This window comes from Vigna unguiculata, chromosome 4, assembly GCF_037176805.1.
Source record: "Vigna unguiculata cultivar grain cowpea cultivar isolate G323 ecotype 2 chromosome 4, ASM3717680v1, whole genome shotgun sequence".
Classification (NCBI taxonomy): Eukaryota; Viridiplantae; Streptophyta; class Magnoliopsida; order Fabales; family Fabaceae; genus Vigna; species Vigna unguiculata.
In genome coordinates this window covers 42,257,670-42,276,454 of record NC_140795.1, presented here as the reverse complement: position 1 = coordinate 42,276,454, position 18,785 = coordinate 42,257,670, and the positions used below count along the sequence as shown (strand labels likewise).

Sequence of the window (18,785 nt, the reverse complement as noted above, 5' to 3'; positions counted from 1 at the left end):
AAATAAATACACGAGACAATTGAGAAGATAAAAAACAAATATTTTAAAATGATGGTATTATCTTGAATATAACATTCATTAAAAGAAAGAAAAAGAAAGAAATACGCAGTTTACAACTTATGTAGAATAATGTAAAACAACACAGTTAGGTAAAATTAGAAAACATTACAATATTTTTATTCACAATCATAAAATTAAACAAATGAAAATTAAATAACATTCTTTAATATGGATTTTTATGTTGATATTCTATATATTAAAAATAATTCTTTGATCAAATAGTTAACGTATAAAAAATAATCATAAATAATAACATTTAAATATTAATATAAAAAAATATTTAGATATTAAAATTTAAATATTACGACGATGGCTGTCCAGTTGCTCTGTCGTTGTAAAGTAGAGCACAAAATTTTGTTTATGGCACTTGGGATTATCCATGCAATTGCAATTGGAGACCAAACAAATTGAACTCTAAGGCTTTGTTCATTTGGGGAGATGGGTTTGAGGGAGAGGGAGAGGGAGAGGATAAGTTTGAGTGAATTTGAGAGTAAAATGTATGTTGTTTTTTTTTAAAAGGAATTTAGAGGTGATTATGAGTAAATTTAAAAGTAAAGTTTATGAGAGTTTGTGAGTGATTTGATTAATGTGATAGATAATTTTTTTTTTAATATATTTAAAAGAGAAATTACTATTTTGCCCTTTATGTAATAAATAATATAAATTAGTATTTGTATAAGTTTTAATCAATTTTTAAATTTTTTATTTAATACTACACTTTAAATAAATAATTTACAAAAGTTAATAAAATAAATTAATTATTTTCATGAAATAAATTTTACCAAGCATGGAGGCAGGAGTATGGATCGAATCCACAAAGAAGGGATCAATTCCACTCTCCCACTTGCTAGAAAAGGCTCCAGTGAAGTCCAACAAAGAGGAGATATGTTCCAAAGCTTGAGGGGATTGGATCTGAATGTTCGGGATCAGTTCCAAGGTTCAAGGGATCTGTTCCAAGCTTCAAGATGCATGAAAAATGAATGGGATCGGTTCCAGGCCACCATAGATCGATCCCTTGCACTGAAATTTCTCACGCAGTCACCGCTGAAGCTAAACAACGTAGGTGCTATACGTCCATCCTTCAGTCATCCTTCAAATCCGACCTGCACAAACGAGATCAAAAAAATCATCTATCCCCCAAATCACTGTAAACACTCGCCCATATATCATCTAAAACGAACATCATTCTTCCCTGCTGATCCATCCTCTCATTTACGCTGAAACAGAAAATCCTCTAAAGCAAACATGGCCTAAATCTCATACAGTTGCAACTGCTACACCTGACACGACAGCCAAAGCCAAATGCATCATTCCAATGACATGATTAGTGGCATAAAAAACAAGGAAAGGGGGTGGCATAGTACTTTTTCAGACGTGTTAAATGCTTTACAAAATTTGTATTTTATGCTACTTTATTTTTATCTTTTACCATAAATTGTGTTATAATTTAAAGTATTATTAAAATAAAACAAGTAATTGAAGAGTGACAAATCAAGAGTACTAAAAAAAGTTGATACTCTATATTTTTAATCAATAATAACAATAAATGTTGTTCGAACGGTACATCATGGGTTGGACACGATGATGACTGATTCCCATACCTGTCGAGTGCCATGAAAACATCAAGTTGAAACTACTGGGGGCGTGGGAACCCTCAGACAGTTCAATCTTTTATCGATATGGTGAGACTTGAAGATTTCAATGTTGTTTTCCTTATAAAGACTCGAATTTGATCCCGAAAGGTAGATGACATCAGAAAAATAATGAAGTTTAAGTGTGGTTTCTTATATGGGTGATGATTTGAAGAAGAGCGAGATGATCGATTTGGGTTGATTAGAAGGTGATATTTATTTTGTTCTTTTGTATGGATTTGGAGATGATAGTGGAGTGGATTTAAAAGTAATTTTTGTGAAAGTTTGTGAAATTTTTGATTGATGTAACTAAAAAAAATTAAATTTAATAGATAAAAATGTAGAATGACCTAATTGTCCTTGGTATTAAAAAAGTATAATAAAATGATATTTAAATAAGTTGTAATTAGTTTTTCATATATTATTATCCTAAATAAAAATATTATAAAATATTTATTAATTGAAAATAGAGTTGGAATGGCACAAAAAAAAGTGAATGGAATGGAATAGATTCCACAAAAAACAGAACTGGTTAAAAGGAAGGCTTGAAAGAGTTGGAATCGGATCCAACAAAAAGTTAATTGGTTCCATTGAAGCACTGCGGAAAGAGATGTGGTTACCCACAAAAATTATATTCGATTCCAAAAAAGATATGTGGATCCACTACGCAAGACTCGACGCTGCAGCATCGTCAATAACGAGGGAAATACCGTAAAATTAGCTCAATTACTCTTTAATCTTTGCATGTCAGAGGGGTGAGATGAAATCACAGATTCCTCAAATCATCGTTGTGTTTCGCTTTCAAATCTAATGAAAAGAACACAAATATTCTTTATGTTCATGGCTTCCTATCACTTCTACACAGTAATCACCCACTTAAGAACACAGTCTAAGAATGATTTATGTGTTGACCCTTGTGGCAAGAAGGAGGACTAGTCAGTAAGATGCTGAGAGGTCCCTAATATCTGTCGTAAAGGATATAGAATTAATATTTCATTAATCAATTTTTAGAAAAGATCAAATGTCACTCTTTCATCTACGTTATTTATTTCTAATGGTTAAATAGGCAGGCTTCCGCTTTTCAACTCACTCTCATTTTATCCAATCACATGTCAACCATGCAATTAAATTCTATTCACGTTAATTAATTGATTTCTCAACACACGATGTCGAAGAGAAAAAAGAAAAATATTCATAAGGTGCAGAGGAAAACATTGACATTAACGTGGCAGGGTTTTTTTTTTTAATTACTTTTTTATGATAAATTTTGAGTTGATCACACGATTTCATGACGGTTAAAAGAGAAGTTATGTGTATAGATATTTCCAATTTGTATCTCCAGAAATTAGAAATCGTATTCTAGGAAGAAAGTGAAGAAAGTGAATATATATATTTATCCAGATAGATAAATATATGTTAAACTAAAAAATAATTAGTTTTTAGAAAAAAGAAGAAAGTGAAGTAAAAGAAAAATTAAAGAGAAGAATGATGACTCGTGGAACCATGTATATTCTTTTCCACCCATTTTTTACGGCTGTTTGAATGTCATTTTGCAACTGTGTTTTTTTTTTCTTGTCATAGGCTGACGAGCTAACCTGACTTTTCTATAAAAAGCAACTTTGGATTTAAAAAGTAGAAGTAAAAACAAAAGCTTATTAACATGGTTATAGAGGTTTCTCGAATACCAATTTATTGTGTTTCCATTTTACGTTTTCAGTTATATGTTGTTTGTCTATTTTTATTTATTATTTATTTATAATTGTCCTTCAATTCCATTCGTGTGTTTTAAGTCATTTTTTTATGTATATCTAAATTTTCTTTTCATTCCTTTTCAAATATGTTGCAGTTGTTCTTCACAGTGGCTTTGTCCACGGTTCCTCTCACCCTTTAATGGAATACACATTTGGTTCTAACTAATGCAATGAAATTAAATTCATTTTTAAGTGAATATATAGAAAATATACATAAAATTAATACAACCCGTAATTATACATTATATATAAAGTCTATATATATTATAACTGCTATTGAAAGGGAAAAAACAAGTAAATATGGAATGACTAAGATAATATTACCAACTAGCCTCTAATCCACCTTTTGTATTTGGCGACTTTTATTATTATCATGCGACAGATATTGTCGATTAAGTTATTCAACAACCTAAAATATACTTGTTGCCAAGGACAACTGATCAGAATGGAGCCAAAGGTTCCACACAAGCCTGTAATGAATCCAAGTGTCATACTCACATAAAATGCACGATTGATAAGGAAATTCCCATCTTCGTCTGATTCAACATTTTGTTCATGTGGTGGTTCCTCTGCAACACACAACTTGTCAAGTGGTTTCCCACAAAGATTGGAATTATATTCATAACTTGAAGCGTCAAAACTTTGTAGCTGAGTGCCAATTGGGATTTGCCCTGATAAATTATTATGAGATAAATCCAACATGGTAAGCCGATCAATTTGGGTAAGGCTGGTGGGAATTGAACCGAATATTTGATTTCTTGACAAATCAAGAAATTCAAGTGAGGTTAGCCTTCCAATATTAGAGGGAATTTCTCCTGTCAAATTGTTTCTCGATAAATTTAATGAGATAAGCTCAAACAAATCCTCTATCTCCATTGGAATTTCTTCTGATAATTGGTTGCTTGAAAGATCAATACTTTTCAGAAGCAATAGCTCATTATTTAAGAATATATGATCTGCACCTTTCCATGTCAACAATGAATACAAATCATAGTAGTTCATGTACTGTCCAATCGATCTAAGGCTGACAAAATACCCCTGGTGTGTATAATCTATCAATGAAGTCTTTTGAGTCATTGAAGTAAAATTTTTGAAGCATTTGGGAATTCTTCCAGATAGACTGTTCAGTGAGAGATCCAAGAGCTGAATGCCTTGTAGATAACCGAGTTGAACTGGTAAACTTCCAGAGAAGTTATTCTTTCTCAAGCTTAATATTTGCAAATCTTGATATATTTCCCCAATCCAAGAAGGGATAGTTCCTGATAATCTATTTTCTCCCAAGTTAATTTTTAAAAATTTTCAACATCCACAATTTTGTATAATGTAATTATATAATATTTTATAGAGTTAAATATGTTTTTCTCTCTCAATTTTCAGTGAATTTTAGAATTAGTCCATTTCGAAACTTTGAACAAATTTAGTCTTTTATCTTTCGAAACACGTGGATTTGTACTTTTAATTAAAATTTATAAGTATTTTTCACGAAATAAATTTTAAAACAAAATTGGTAAAATATATAAAATTTTTTAGTAGTGAATGTTACATATTTAGTATTTAATTTTAATCATTAGTTTTTCTTTTTAAACAAACTTTTTAATGTGAATTGTAAATTTACTTTACTCAACGGTTATCTTAAAAGAACATCTTTTATAAATTAATGATCATATATTAATTTAATATAATTACTCAAATAATTGATTTTTGATTTAATTTAGTGGGAAAGTTTTTTTCTCCAAGAACAATGTTGCGTATCTTAATCCAAGCTCTTTTTAAATATTTTTTTATTTATAATTTTATTTTATTTATTTAATTTTTTAGTAAAACTTGTATGATTTTATCAATTTTCATCTCAGTTTTATTATTATTATTTTATTATGGTTATTATTACGATGATTATTATTATAATTATTATTTATATTTGATTATTTTTCTAACATTTCATATTGTTATATTAAATTTACAATTTCGTACATGAAAAATGATTATTATTAGTATTTTATGTGTTAGTTGTAAACATGTCAAACCTTACAAAAATTGAATTTGTGGCCCTTGATGACATGAGAGATTAGATGCTAAAATACACTTAGATGCAATGCGTCTTGATGATGTCATTAATGAAAGAAATAAATCATCTTAACAACTAATTAACAATATCTTGACAATGGATTTCACGAATACTCTAAATTTACTTCATTTCTATTTGTGGTTGAAACAAATGAGTTTTTGATAAAAAATCATGAGAGTCAATCAACTGATTCTGCTCAATTCCCATAAGTGAATGCAACAATATCTTTGATTTATATTTTCATGGTCATGGTCATGGCCTTGGTTGTGGTTATGGTTGTGCTAGGGATCATGGTTGTGGACATGGTCATAAAGTAAATTTCAAAGATTTTATAATCAGAAGTGGAACAATAATGTGAAAAAGGGGAAATAAAAAGGTGAAAATAATGAAAAGAAAGATGAAAATTGAAGGTATCATTAAAGGCCATTTGAGTTGTATTTGTTGTATACTAAAACATCTTAAACAATAAGGAAAAGAACATAAAAACACACTTTGCTTATGAAAATGATGATTTTGATTATGGCCTTATGGATTTCACTTAATATTGTTGTTTTCTTTGCTAAACCAAATAGAAACATTTATCACCTCATTAGTGATGAAAGTGTCAAGAAATAAGTTTTTTATTTTTATAAAATGGTAGAAGAAGTCTCTATGTGACGAAGTATTTAATTTATTTATATTACAATTTAAGGTAAATTTTCTATGGTATTTTTACTATATTGATTTAAAATATGCATGTATAATGTTGGTACTATGTATAGGTATAAAAATCGATTTTTCTTTTGTATTACAAAATATATATGTGAACTGAGCGTATGATGAACATTTATTATTATATAGATCTTATATAGTAATTGTTATAGAAGCGTGAATGAAGATATTCAACCAATATTATACATTGTACATGTAATACATATGAATATCTTTTAAGTTAATGATATATTAAAATATACATATTATATGTAAGAATGTGAAATATGGGTTTTGATATGGATTTGTGATTTTTATTTTGTTATACTATACATATGTAAAGGTTCAAAGATTTTCGGAGATGATATTTTATATTTAGTTTTATTTAATATGACTTGCAAAGTTGATTAATTTTGGGTGGTACATACAACGAGTTGAGGTTATTAAGTACATTAAATTTAATTATATATATGATCATTTGGAATGCAGTAGTGTTGTATAGACTAATACATGTATTTAGGGCTGGTCAAAATAAACCACACTGTACTATACTGTTAAAAACTGCACTAAACTTAAGAATAGTTCGCCTGAACTGAATTGAAAAATAGTTCAGACGAACTGCATTGAAATGTTTTTTATTTTAAAAAACTGAACTGCACTAAACTTAATTGAATTACAATATGAATTGAATTGAACCATCTTTCTGAACTGCACTATTTTTTAATCGAACTTTACTATTTTTAAACTGAATTTCATTATTTTTTAACTGAACTGTAATATTTTTGAACTGAACTAGTTGTGTATTGTTTTTTAATTGCTTAACTAAATTATTCAGTTACAAGGAGATACATGATAAATTCCATAAATGTAAGACCCACAAAATTTAAATAATTAAATAAATAATTATTAATAAATGCGGGTAGTAGAAGCCTTTATGACATTAAATTCTGATTGGTATGACATGGAGAAGTACTAGCTTAAGTGGTTGAGAGTACTTAATTCATGGGAGGGCTTGGGTTCAAGTCTTAGGTATGTCATTTGTGTAGTATTTAATTTTTATTGTTTTAATAATATGAATGTGCGTGTTAATTAAGAATATAATATTTGAATTATATTAGTTGGCATGATGGTTTGGTATTGGCTTGGCAATTGCATGGTTGTGGGTTCAAGCCTTGGGGAAACCTAATGTAAACTTTATTTTTTGCTTAGGTTAGAATTGGATGGAATGGGAAGGGTTAAAGGAAACCCTAACTGATCTAGCAGCCAAGGGTGGCTGTAAAACAACCATAAAGGGACAATGAATGGCAATTAACCACCAATTAAGTTGTATTTTCGTTTTGCATTATTGACCTAATTTTAAAGCACTGTTTAAAAGGAAAAATTTGAGTATTAGGAAAGGTTTTGGCAAGGCTGAAATTATACCAGAAACAGAGCACGAAAGTGAAAGTTTTGGTGAGTGTTGGGTGAGGTTTTGGGTCTGAGTTGGTAGAAGAGCAAGAAGGATATTGGCGAACAAGGAGGAAATAATGAATTTATCAAATTGAGCATGGAATCCAGGTTAGAGAAGTTCCCATTGGTTATTTTAATTTTTATTGCATGAATCGTGATGTATTAAGGGGTTGGGACTGTATTTGTCGTTGTATATCAGAGCTGAAATCGGGTTTCTGGAATTTTTCCAGAAACCGCCTGGCGGTCACACACGACCCGCCGGGCGACACAAGATATAGACCCAGTTTCTGGGTTTCTCACATGAACCGCCTAACGGTAGAGGATGACCCGCTAGGTGGCACAAACTCATATACTCTGCCTTTGGCTGTTTTTGGATATTTTGGGGTTCTTGTGATGTGGTCATGATGTTTCTATGCTTGAATATGAATTTTTACGAATACGATAAACTGTGTATATTATGGTTGTGTTGGGATGCATGATTTATGATCTGAAGTTTGGGGCTAGGGTTTATGTCGGGAGTCAAAAATAATTATGCATGATCTAAGTACATGAGCGGCACAATTTTGTTGAAAATGACGCTATTATGTGCAAAATGCATATGTGTTGCCATGTATGACCTTGTTGAAATATTGTGTATATGCTAACATATAAAGATTATGCAAAATAAGTAAACCTAAACTTGTGTGAAGGAACAATTCGTAATTTTGGACTACAAAGGTGTGCTGGAATTGTTAAATGGATGCTTGTGGATCATATAAGAATTGCTAATACATGTGTAGGATCTGTGTTATGATAAGCATGATGTTTCAACGAAAGAAGGTTAAAACGGAGAAAATTATGGACTATGGGTGATGTGTGTAAGAGAACTATGGCATGTAATTATTTGGGTTGACTGTAAATAAAGTGTGGTATGTGAAAATAGGGATTTAGTATGGGCGATAATTTGAAATGATTATGGGATCAATTGGTGTGAGATGGATGGTTTTGGAGTGCTGTCGTGTGTGTGTGTGTGTGTGTGTATATATATATATATATATATATATATATATATATATATATATATATATATATATATAATGGTTGTTGCAGTGAGATATTTGTTTCTTTAGAGTATTTAATATTAGTATGTGTGGTGGTATGAGATATCTTAGTATTCATCCGCTGAATTATGTGACTTGTATCATTGATCATGATAAAGCATATTTTAATTAGCACTTGAAAAAGAATGTGGTTGTGTCATGAAAGTATTGACTCATTGACTTGACAAAGATGTGTACATAATGATAAAGGATTTGATGGGATACTTAATTGGGTGTGATGTCATCTAATTATTGATTATGACTGGAAAACCATGTTGTGTTATAATTGCAGTCATTCCGTCTAACATCCCCAATGTATTCAAAGTATTTTTCATCAATATACCGAGTGTGGATAATCACCCGCTTGATAAGAGAAGCATACTAAACTTTTTGTTCTTCATTTTGGAAGACAATACCATGGTCATTGTCCGTAGGAAGAAGAATGCCTCCAATTTCTAGTGCCGGCAGACCTCCCCAACGTTTGAGAATACGCGGAAGTCGCACAACTTGGTGCAAGAGATGGTCAAGGTTCTGGAGAAGCTCAAGATTCTGGACATACTCAAGGTTTCGGAGAGGCTCGAGATTCTAGGGTGGCCGATGGACGGGACGAAGGCGAATATGGTGGCTGGTGGACGGGACGAAGGCGAAGACGTGAGAGAGCATAGTGAAAATGTGGCCAGAGCAGGGGAAGACGATTTGGACGAGAAAAGTGGGGGCCCTTAGGGTTTTGGTGGGTAAAAAATAATTACCCTTCTTGCGCTGCTGTAATACCCTTCTTGGTCTCAACATTGCAGTCATTTCGTCTAACATCCCCAATGTATTCAAATTATTTTCATCAATATATCGAGTAGGGATAATCACCTGCTTGATAAGAGAAGCATACCTCAGTTTTTGTTCTTCATTTTGGAAGACAATACCATGGTCATTGTCTGCAGAGGAAGAAGAATGTCTTTGTTTTCTTATGTCGACACACCTCCCTACCGTCTGAGAATACACAGAAGTCGCACGACTTGGTGCAAGAGAGGGTCGAGGTTCGGGAGAGGCTTGAGAGTCTAGAGATACTCAAAATTCTAGAGAGGCACGAGATTCTTCTAGAGTGGGTCGAGGTGGCGAAGACTGAGATGAGCTCACGGTGACAGGCGCGAAGGCTTTAGTGGACTGGGGCGATTTCTTGGTCTAAAGAAGGCGGCTAGAACGATGCATTGTTGGAGACAGAGACGGTGGTTGGTGGACGGGACGACGACGAAGACGTTAGTGAGCAGGGTAAAAATGTGAACACTGATGGGGAGCAGAGTAAGGGCCCTTAAGGTTTTGGAGGGTGAAAAATAATTACTTTTCTCGCACGGTGTAATCCCCTTCTTCTTTTCCCTTTTTTTCTCATTTTTTTTTCGTTTTTTTTTTAAACAGAAGAGTCCTTATTCAGTACCTGGTTGTGGTGATGTTAATGCAACACATGTTATCCTGGTGTAAGCTCTCTATGCATAATTCTTTTATCATGCCATTTTTTTATTCTTTCCTTATAAATGATAGCATTCTCATAAGCTTGAAGTCTAAATTCATCCAACTTATCCAATTGCAATAATCGCTTCTCACCTGCAATCTTCAAATCGAAATTCAAGAATTTAATAGCCCAAAATGCTTTGTGCTCTAATTCCACTGGTAAATGACAGGATTTCCCATACACCAGTTGATATGGAGACATTCCAATAGGAGTTTTAAAAGTTGTACGGTAAGCCCAAAGTATATTATCTAGTTTCCTAGACCAATCTTTCCTGGATGAGCTCCAACTTTCTCTAAAATTCTCTTCAACTTCCTATTGAAAATTTCCACTTGTCCACTAGTTTGTGGATGGTAAGGAGTGGCGATCTTGTGGTTAACACCATATTACCCCAAAAGTGTTGCAAATTTCTTGTTATGGAAATGTGAACATCCACCACTAATGATTGCTCTAGGCACCCTAAATCTAAAAAATATGTGTTTCTTAATGAAAGAAATTATCACTTTAGCATCATTCGATGGCAATGCCCTAGCCTCCACCCACTTTGACACATAATCCACTGCAACTAAAATGTATTGGTTTGAAAAAGAGGACGGAAATGGCCCCATAAAATCAATATCCCACACATCAAAAATTTCCACTTCCAGAATGTTGTTTAGAGACATCTCATTTCTCTTTGAAATATTTCCTACCTTTGACATCTGTCACATTTCTCAATAAAGCCACAAACATCTTTCTAATGGGCCTTGTAGAAATGGGCCTAGTATCAAGCACCCTTTCATTTCTTCTGATCCAGTATTTGTCACCTCAGGTATTTCAAAATAATTGTAAGTGAAAAAAAGAAAGTTCACCTCAGTTGCTACCATGTAAGGAGGTAAAAAATGGTTTAAAAATACAAGGTTAAAGTATCGTTACTCTTGAGACTAGTCACTTTTTGCTAACTGTTTCCTTTTGTGACCCTATAGCAGGCTAGGCAATAACTTGTTGTGAGAGGTCTTATCCCTATAAAATCAAATCAATTTCGTTCTAATTTTTTGTTCAATTTAAGTTGAAGATCATTAGAACACCAATCCTTAAACTACTTTTAAAAGTGATAAAGTTTAGTGATTTGTGTGCAGGCCAAGTCTAAAAGTGGGACAAATGAATCAATTTTAGTACAAGTCCTAGAATAATTTTCAACTTTTAGCATCTGTTAAAGGATATCTGTAATTGGAGTAGACTAATGAATAATAGTTGAAAACGGCATGCAATGTGGACTAAAGTTTAGTGGACCATGTCTTTGAGTTGTACATAATTGGTCTTTTTATTGGTGCTTCTATTTGCTTTTCTTAGTATAGTTAGATTATGGTTGGTGATATCACTAACCACTATCTCTGATTAATTATTTCATAGGTATCTTATATTGTGCAGAGGTTAAACTTTAGGGTATAAGAATTATACTTTTTAATTTACTTTTGAATCACTTCCTCTATTGTTTTGTTGATATTTTGAATTTGATTTATATTAGACATATGCACCGCGACAACCTTGGCAACCGCAAGAGACTTTTGGACTAAAGAAATACAACATTGGAAGATGGAAGCCTGTGGTACCGAAATGAGAATAAGATTCGAATATGTTGTGGAAGATATTTGAACCATTTTGTGCTTTGAGAGATTTGTAGCATTTCATATAGTGTACTTGAATTTGAATTTTTATGTGTATACTTGTTATATTTTGGTGTAAATTTAAATTTAGTTATCAATTTGATGAGTTTTTTTTTATCTATTTATATATAATTTCATTGAATATTGATAAACAAATAGAATAAATATAAAGAATTGTGGTTGAAAAAGCATAAACTAATACATAAATGATAAATAAGTAAAATAAGATAATATTAATATTTTAAAATTTATGGTATTTAGAGATGTTTTGCAACTAATCATGGTAGTTTAGGAAAGTTTTAAAAGTAATTATTTAACATATGATTTGAAATCCATGGAGGTTTTGAAACTTATGGTGTTTTACTGAGGTTTTGAAATTCATTGTATTTTATAGAGGTTTTGAAACTCATGGTATTTTACAAAGATTCTGAAATCCGTGACATTTTACGAAGGTTTTGAAATCCATGGTATTCTGAAAGTTTTGAAACTTCCTGTGATTCGAAACAACCTTGGTTAACACATTCCCTAGAAACGATTTGGCAAGGAAACTTATAACCTTGAGTAAATGATTTAACAAAGTTTTAATCTTTGACTAATGTAAGACTTCTAACCATAAATATCTTTATTCTAGATATTGGATAAAACAAAAATTTAATAATAAATATAAAAATAAAGACGAGAATGAAAATAAATGGGATGAGATATCGAAACCGCCTCCACCCCACTGAAACTAATTTAGACATGTGTTAAAAGACTTTAAACCGATAAGAAAAGATGCGATCAACTTAACATCTTTTAATCTTTTTGCAGTATTTGTATGATAGACGGATACCTAATAATGACTACATTCATTCAAGTTTCTTCTTTTATTTTTTATTTGCAATGTTTTTTTATAATTTTTTTAATTTACACCAAAATAATTTACAAAAAATTAACCATCTTGGCACTCACACATACTGCAAATAGTACAAACAAATCAATAATTGTGGAATTCATTTTCAGAGCACTTTCTTAACGTTTTATCTTTGAAATATTAACTTTCAATTCTTTAATTATTTGTAAGGATGAATTTGATTGTTTATTTTTTTTTCACATAACATTGTCGTTTAAAATGAAAATTCAGAAGTCTTCCAAGTCAATGAATATTGCAATAGAATTAGTGCCCTAAAAAGAGGTCCGATGATTCATTTATCCCACAACTATCAAATTTGTTTTCATACTATAAAAGCAACAACATTTCTTTTGGTAGCAACTTCATCTACGGATGCTATGCAATTTATAGTATATTATATTCATCAGATAAATTAAGTTATATTACTTTATGTAAATTGAATAAAATAATGTGATTAACAAATTTAATCTATGGAAATGTATAGTTATTAGAAAATTGAATTGAAATGTCATTATTATTTTTTATTATTTGAAAAGAAAAAAAAAATTCAAAAGTAATCGTGTAGTACATTTCATGTGTGCGTTTAACTTTATATTTATTGTCTTTTGTTTAGAAAACTTTATGTATGGATAATGTTATTTTGATATTTCTTTTTATATCACATTATCTTTCGTCACTTTTTCATTTATTTCTTTTTAAAATAAAAAATATATATAAAAGTTAACTTTTCATAACTTAAAACTATTTTACTTTTATAAAAAATAATTAAAAGTCAAATTATCTTAAATAATTTTTTTTTCTTTATGTATTGTATCAATCATTCTTGTAATAAGTAGAAAAATGACCAAAATAACTTCCTTTAGTGCATTATTTATATGGACCACAACTTTAGTTTATACAATGAAAAAAACGATGGGAAATGCAAACACGACGACCGAGAAGACTTAGAATGAAAGTAAGAATAGAGAAGGAGTTGGTGTGTGTATATATATAGGTGGGTATTGAGTGTGCTAAATTCATCAGCTAGCCTATCACTGTATTCTAATATTCACTGTGTGTGTATGATGATAATGAAGAATCTGAAAGTGACGATGTTTATGTTGTGTGTGGTGTTGCAGGTTGTTCATGGTGAACAAGAAATGAGATGCAATCCTAAGGAGAGGGAAGCACTCCTTCAATTCAAGGCTGCCATTGTTGATGACTACGCCATGCTCTCCTCTTGGACCACCTCCGACTGCTGCCGGTGGGAGGGGATTCGCTGCAGCAACCTCACCGCCCATATTCTAAGCATCGACCTTCACGGAGAGCTTCATTTTCAATATGATCATGAAGAATTCTCTGGACGTTATATAGGCGGAGAGATCCACAAGTCGTTGATGGAATTGCGACATTTGATGTATTTGAATCTCAGTTCCAATTTTCTGCGTGGATACATTCCAGAGTTTCTTGGTTCTCTCAGAAACTTGAGATACCTTGATCTCTCTTCATGTGATTTTACCGGAAGAATCCCAAGTCAGCTAGGTTCTCTCTCTCACTTGATAGTTTTAGATCTTTCTTGGAATTCTTTGGAGGATTCAATCCCCAGTGAGCTTGGAAATCTCTCCCAATTGCAGCATCTTGATCTTAGCTGCAATTCTTTTGAAGGAAATATACCGCCCCAACTTGGAAATCTCTCTGAGTTGCATGAGCTCTATCTCGGAGGATATGATATCAACTTTGCCCATGGAGGTCAGTGGCTCTTAAATCTTCGTTCTTTAACCCATCTTTACTTGGAGTCTGTACCAAATCTTAATCATTCTCATAGTTGGTTGCAAGTGATTGTGAACCTACCAAAACTAAGGGAACTAAGTTTAGTTGATTGTGGCCTTTCCGATCATTTCATTCTGTCATCCATGCCTTTTAACTTCAATTTTTCTACCACCCTCTCTGCCCTTCATCTTACGTTGAACCTCTTGACGTCACCGGTGGTATTTCAATGGGTCTCAAACATCACTTCCAACCTTGTTGAGCTTAAGGTTGATGGTAACCTCTTGGAGGGTTCCACATCGAGTCATTTTGGTACGGTCATGACTTCGCTTAAACACCTTGACCTCTCCTATAATTATTTCAAGGCCAGGGATTTGAATCCCTTCGTGAATATATGCACCTTGCATTCTTTATCTGTGGCTGGAAACAATTTGACCGAAGACCTTCCATCCATTTTCAGTGATTTGTCCAGTGGTTGCGTTAGACACTCGTTACAAACATTGGATCTTGCATATAACTTCATTATTGGCACTTTTCCTGATGTTTCAATATTCTCTTCTTTGAAAACATTGCTTCTTGGTACAAATCTTTTAAGTGGAATGATACATGAAGGTGTCAAGTTACCATCTACTTTGGAAGGTTTATCAATTGCCTCAAATTTCTTAGAAGGTGGAATTCCAAAATCATTTGGAAATGCATGTTTGCTTTCACTGGACATGTCTGATAATAGCTTGAGTGATGAGCTTCCAGTGGTAATCTCTCACTTGTCAGGATGTGCTACACATTCATTGGAAGAATTAAGTCTAAGCATGAATCAAATCAATGGCACACTACCTGACTTATCAACATTCACATCTTTAAAAAGATTAAATCTTTTTAAAAATAAGCTAAATGGAGAGGTTCCTACATATTTTCGATTTCCACCTCACTTGGAGGAACTCTACATGCAGTCAAATTCTTTAAAAGGTGTGCTCACTAACTACCATTTCACCAATATGTCTAAGTTACATGAATTGGATTTATCTGACAACTCATTGACTTTGGCATTTACCCAAAATTGGGTCCCACCTTTTCAATTGTCCATGATAGAATTGAGATCTTGCAAGCTAGGTCCAACATTTCCCCAATGGTTGCGGACACAAAATAAATTTGTTGGTATTGACATTTCAAATGCTGGAATATCAGATATTGTTCCTGAATGGTTTTGGGCTAAATTGCCATTACAAGAAGTAATGACAATGAATGTTTCATTCAACTATCTACAAGGCATAATTCCAAATTTTCCACCAACATATATTTCTAATTCCATGTCCCTTGGATCAAATCAATTTGAAGGTTCCATTCCTCTATTTCTACGAAATTCTAGATTTCTTGATTTATCAAAAAATAAGTTCTCAGATTTTCTTTCATTTTTATGTGGGAATGATACAATTCAAATTTTATTTCATTTAGAACTTTCATATAATCAGTTATCCGGACATATCCCAAATTGTTGGAGACAATTGAATTCACTGGTTTATTTAGATTTGAGTCACAATAATTTTTTAGGAAAAATTCCTACTTCAATGGGATTGTTTCTTGATCTTCAAGTAATGTTGTTGAGAAATAACAATTTAGTAGAAGGAATCCCTTCATCCTTGAGGAATTGTCAAAAGTTGGTAATGCTAGATATATCAGAAAACAAATTATCAGGATATATCCCTCATTGGATTGGAACGAAAAAAGATTTGCAAATTTTAAGTTTGAAAAGTAATAAATTTTTTGGAAGTTTACCATTAGAAATTTGTTGTCTAAGAAAGATTCAACTTTTGGATCTCTCACTGAACAACTTATCTGGAAAAATTCCTAAATGCATACAAAACTTTACTTCAATGGCTCAAACATCTTCAATGGATTATGAAGGTCAATTGTATTCTTTCAATGACAATTTGAATGCACTATTAATGTGGAAATATCTTGAACAATCATTCCATTTGAAAGCATCCTTGATGTGGAAAGGTTTGGAACAAATGTTTATGAATAAAGGTTTGTCACTTTTAAAAAGCATCGATCTCTCAAGCAATCATTTCATAGGAGAAATTCCTATAGAAATAGAGAAATTATTTGGATTGGTTTCATTGAACTTATCAAGAAACAGTTTGTTTGGAGAAATTCCTTCAAACATTGGAAAATTGGCTTCACTTGATTATCTTGATTTGTCAAGAAATCAACTTGTTGGTTCAATTCCTCTTAGTCTTTCTCAAATTTATGGGCTAGGTGTATTGGATTTGTCTCATAACCATCTAAGTGGAGGAATTCCTACTGGTACATAATTGCAAAGTTTCACTACATCTACTTATGAAGATAATCTTGATCTTTGTGGACCACCACTTAAGAAACTATGTGATGGGGAAACAACACAAGAATCAAATGTTAAAGTTCATGAAGACGAATATTCATTTTTCAATGTTGATTTTTTCATAAGTATGACATTTGGATTTGTTTTAAGCTTTTGGATGATATTTGGGTTTTTGACAACATGCCTATTTCATCCTATTGAATAATTTAATAGATAATATTCTTCCGAAAGTAGTCATCTTCCCCTAAACTACAAGTGAACAAATTTTAATAGGTAAATATTTTGTTCTGTATTTAGTTTCATTTTTCTCCTTATTTTATATCAACATTATTATAAGAATTTTATTTATTTTAATGTACACATAGAACTAACATTTTTTGTATTTTATATTTCAATTTTCAGGCACTTGAAGACCCATCTTCTTGCATAATTCCCACATTTGAGTTCGTTAATGCTTTGACAAGGCAACGGTTTCTTCAAATTTCGTTATTGTGGATAAAATATACACATCTCCATTATCAATTGCGAAACTAGTGTGCATGTTTTGGTTTTATTAAGTTTTACTTTTTATAAGTTATAAACATCATTAAACGTTGTATTTGTAGTGAAATATAAATTATAATGCACTCACAATTCACTTATATTTTTTGTATAATCCAAACGATGGTCTGCCATATCGTTTAGTTAAACATATTTATGTCAAGAAAGTTTCATCATGTGACGAGTGTCTTATCAAGTGTCTTATAATCATATGGAACAAACAAAGTCACCAACAATTAACACTTCCTGAAGTGTGTGTATTTAATGTTCTTAAAGACTTATTTGCGGTGTGTCACGCAATCTTTCAGAATACAATAGGAACTTCTCAAATTTTTTGAGAATCTCATACCTAACAAGATAACTCTTAAAAAGAGTAAATAACTAAACTCAGGACAATCAAATAAAGAAAGGAGAATAGGAGGATGAAAGAACAAGAAAGAGAAGAGAGGAAGCGTGAGTTGTTGTGTTTTTAGGAGGTGAGCATGGCACCTATTTGAAGGAGAAGAAAATGTGTAGAAAAATGAAAAAACTTTCTCCTTTAAGGTAAAATTAGCTTATGCAAGTTAAAAAGAAGATTTTGGAAAAGCTAATACAAGAGATCTCTACAAATTAGCTTCTGCATAAGCTAATTTTAGCTTATGGAGAAACCTATTTTTCTTATTTTCTTTTCCTATGAAGCCTTCAAGACAAAATTTGTTAGGTGAATCACTAATTTATTGGTTCACACTTATTTAATTAAGAAAAATAAAATAGATATTTTCTTTATGAGCTCTCAGCCCATTATACAATTTAAATATCTTGCATTAGTTTTGTTAAGAAAGAGGATAAAGTGAGAGATAGAGGTTGTGAGTGTCTTTGGTGGGAAAAGAAAGAAGCCATTAGAGAAACTGAGTAAGAAGAAAAGAATAACCAATTTATCTTATATAAGTTTGTGCAGAGGACCTACCTTGGAGAAAATGTTTTATTCATGATCTCATATATTGGAGTTGCTTATGTTGTTTATTTAAAGTACTCATTGGAGGTTTGTTATCCACCTTGTTGTTGGAGAGAATAGTGTTATGTTGATCCTTGGAATCTCCAAGAGAACTTGTGGTGTACACATTAATTATTAGTGGAAAATTTTAGTAGACTAGCTCTCCCTGGATTTTTTTCTCTATGTTGAAGTTTTTCCACGTTAAAAGTTGTGGTGCATGTTGGTTCCTCTTTTATCTGTTTTATACATTTTATTATTTTACATATTATTTATTTAGGGAAGATTTGATCTGAATTTTGCTTCTGTTTATTTATTTGTTAATTTTGAGATCTTTCCAACCAAATTATTCAAATAGGACTTTAGTGGAAGTTGGCCGATAAAAAACAAAATTCATATGTAGTGTTCACATATTGGGACAACTGCAAAA

General features: G+C 31.8%; 2 protein-coding genes across 2 annotated transcripts; one reads left to right on the top strand and one right to left on the bottom strand.

The window, feature by feature from the left end:
* Window positions 1–2,623: 2,623 nt before the first annotated feature.
* Window positions 2,624–9,150, bottom strand: LOC146887230 (receptor-like protein EIX2). The gene is made up of 3 exons (XM_085672067.1): window positions 9,086–9,150; window positions 3,863–4,709; window positions 2,624–2,656 (listed from the first exon to the last, which is right to left on the bottom strand). Exons 1-3 carry the CDS (start codon window positions 9,148–9,150, stop codon window positions 2,624–2,626), a joined length of 945 nt encoding a protein of 314 aa, XP_085528193.1.
* A 4,584-nt stretch (window positions 9,151–13,734) lies between these two features.
* On the top strand, window positions 13,735–17,365 carry LOC146887229 (receptor-like protein EIX2). The gene has a single exon (XM_085672378.1). It carries the CDS (start codon window positions 13,823–13,825, stop codon window positions 16,817–16,819), a length of 2,997 nt encoding a protein of 998 aa, XP_085528504.1. The 5' UTR covers window positions 13,735–13,822; the 3' UTR covers window positions 16,820–17,365.
* The last annotated feature ends 1,420 nt before the right edge of the window (window positions 17,366–18,785 follow it).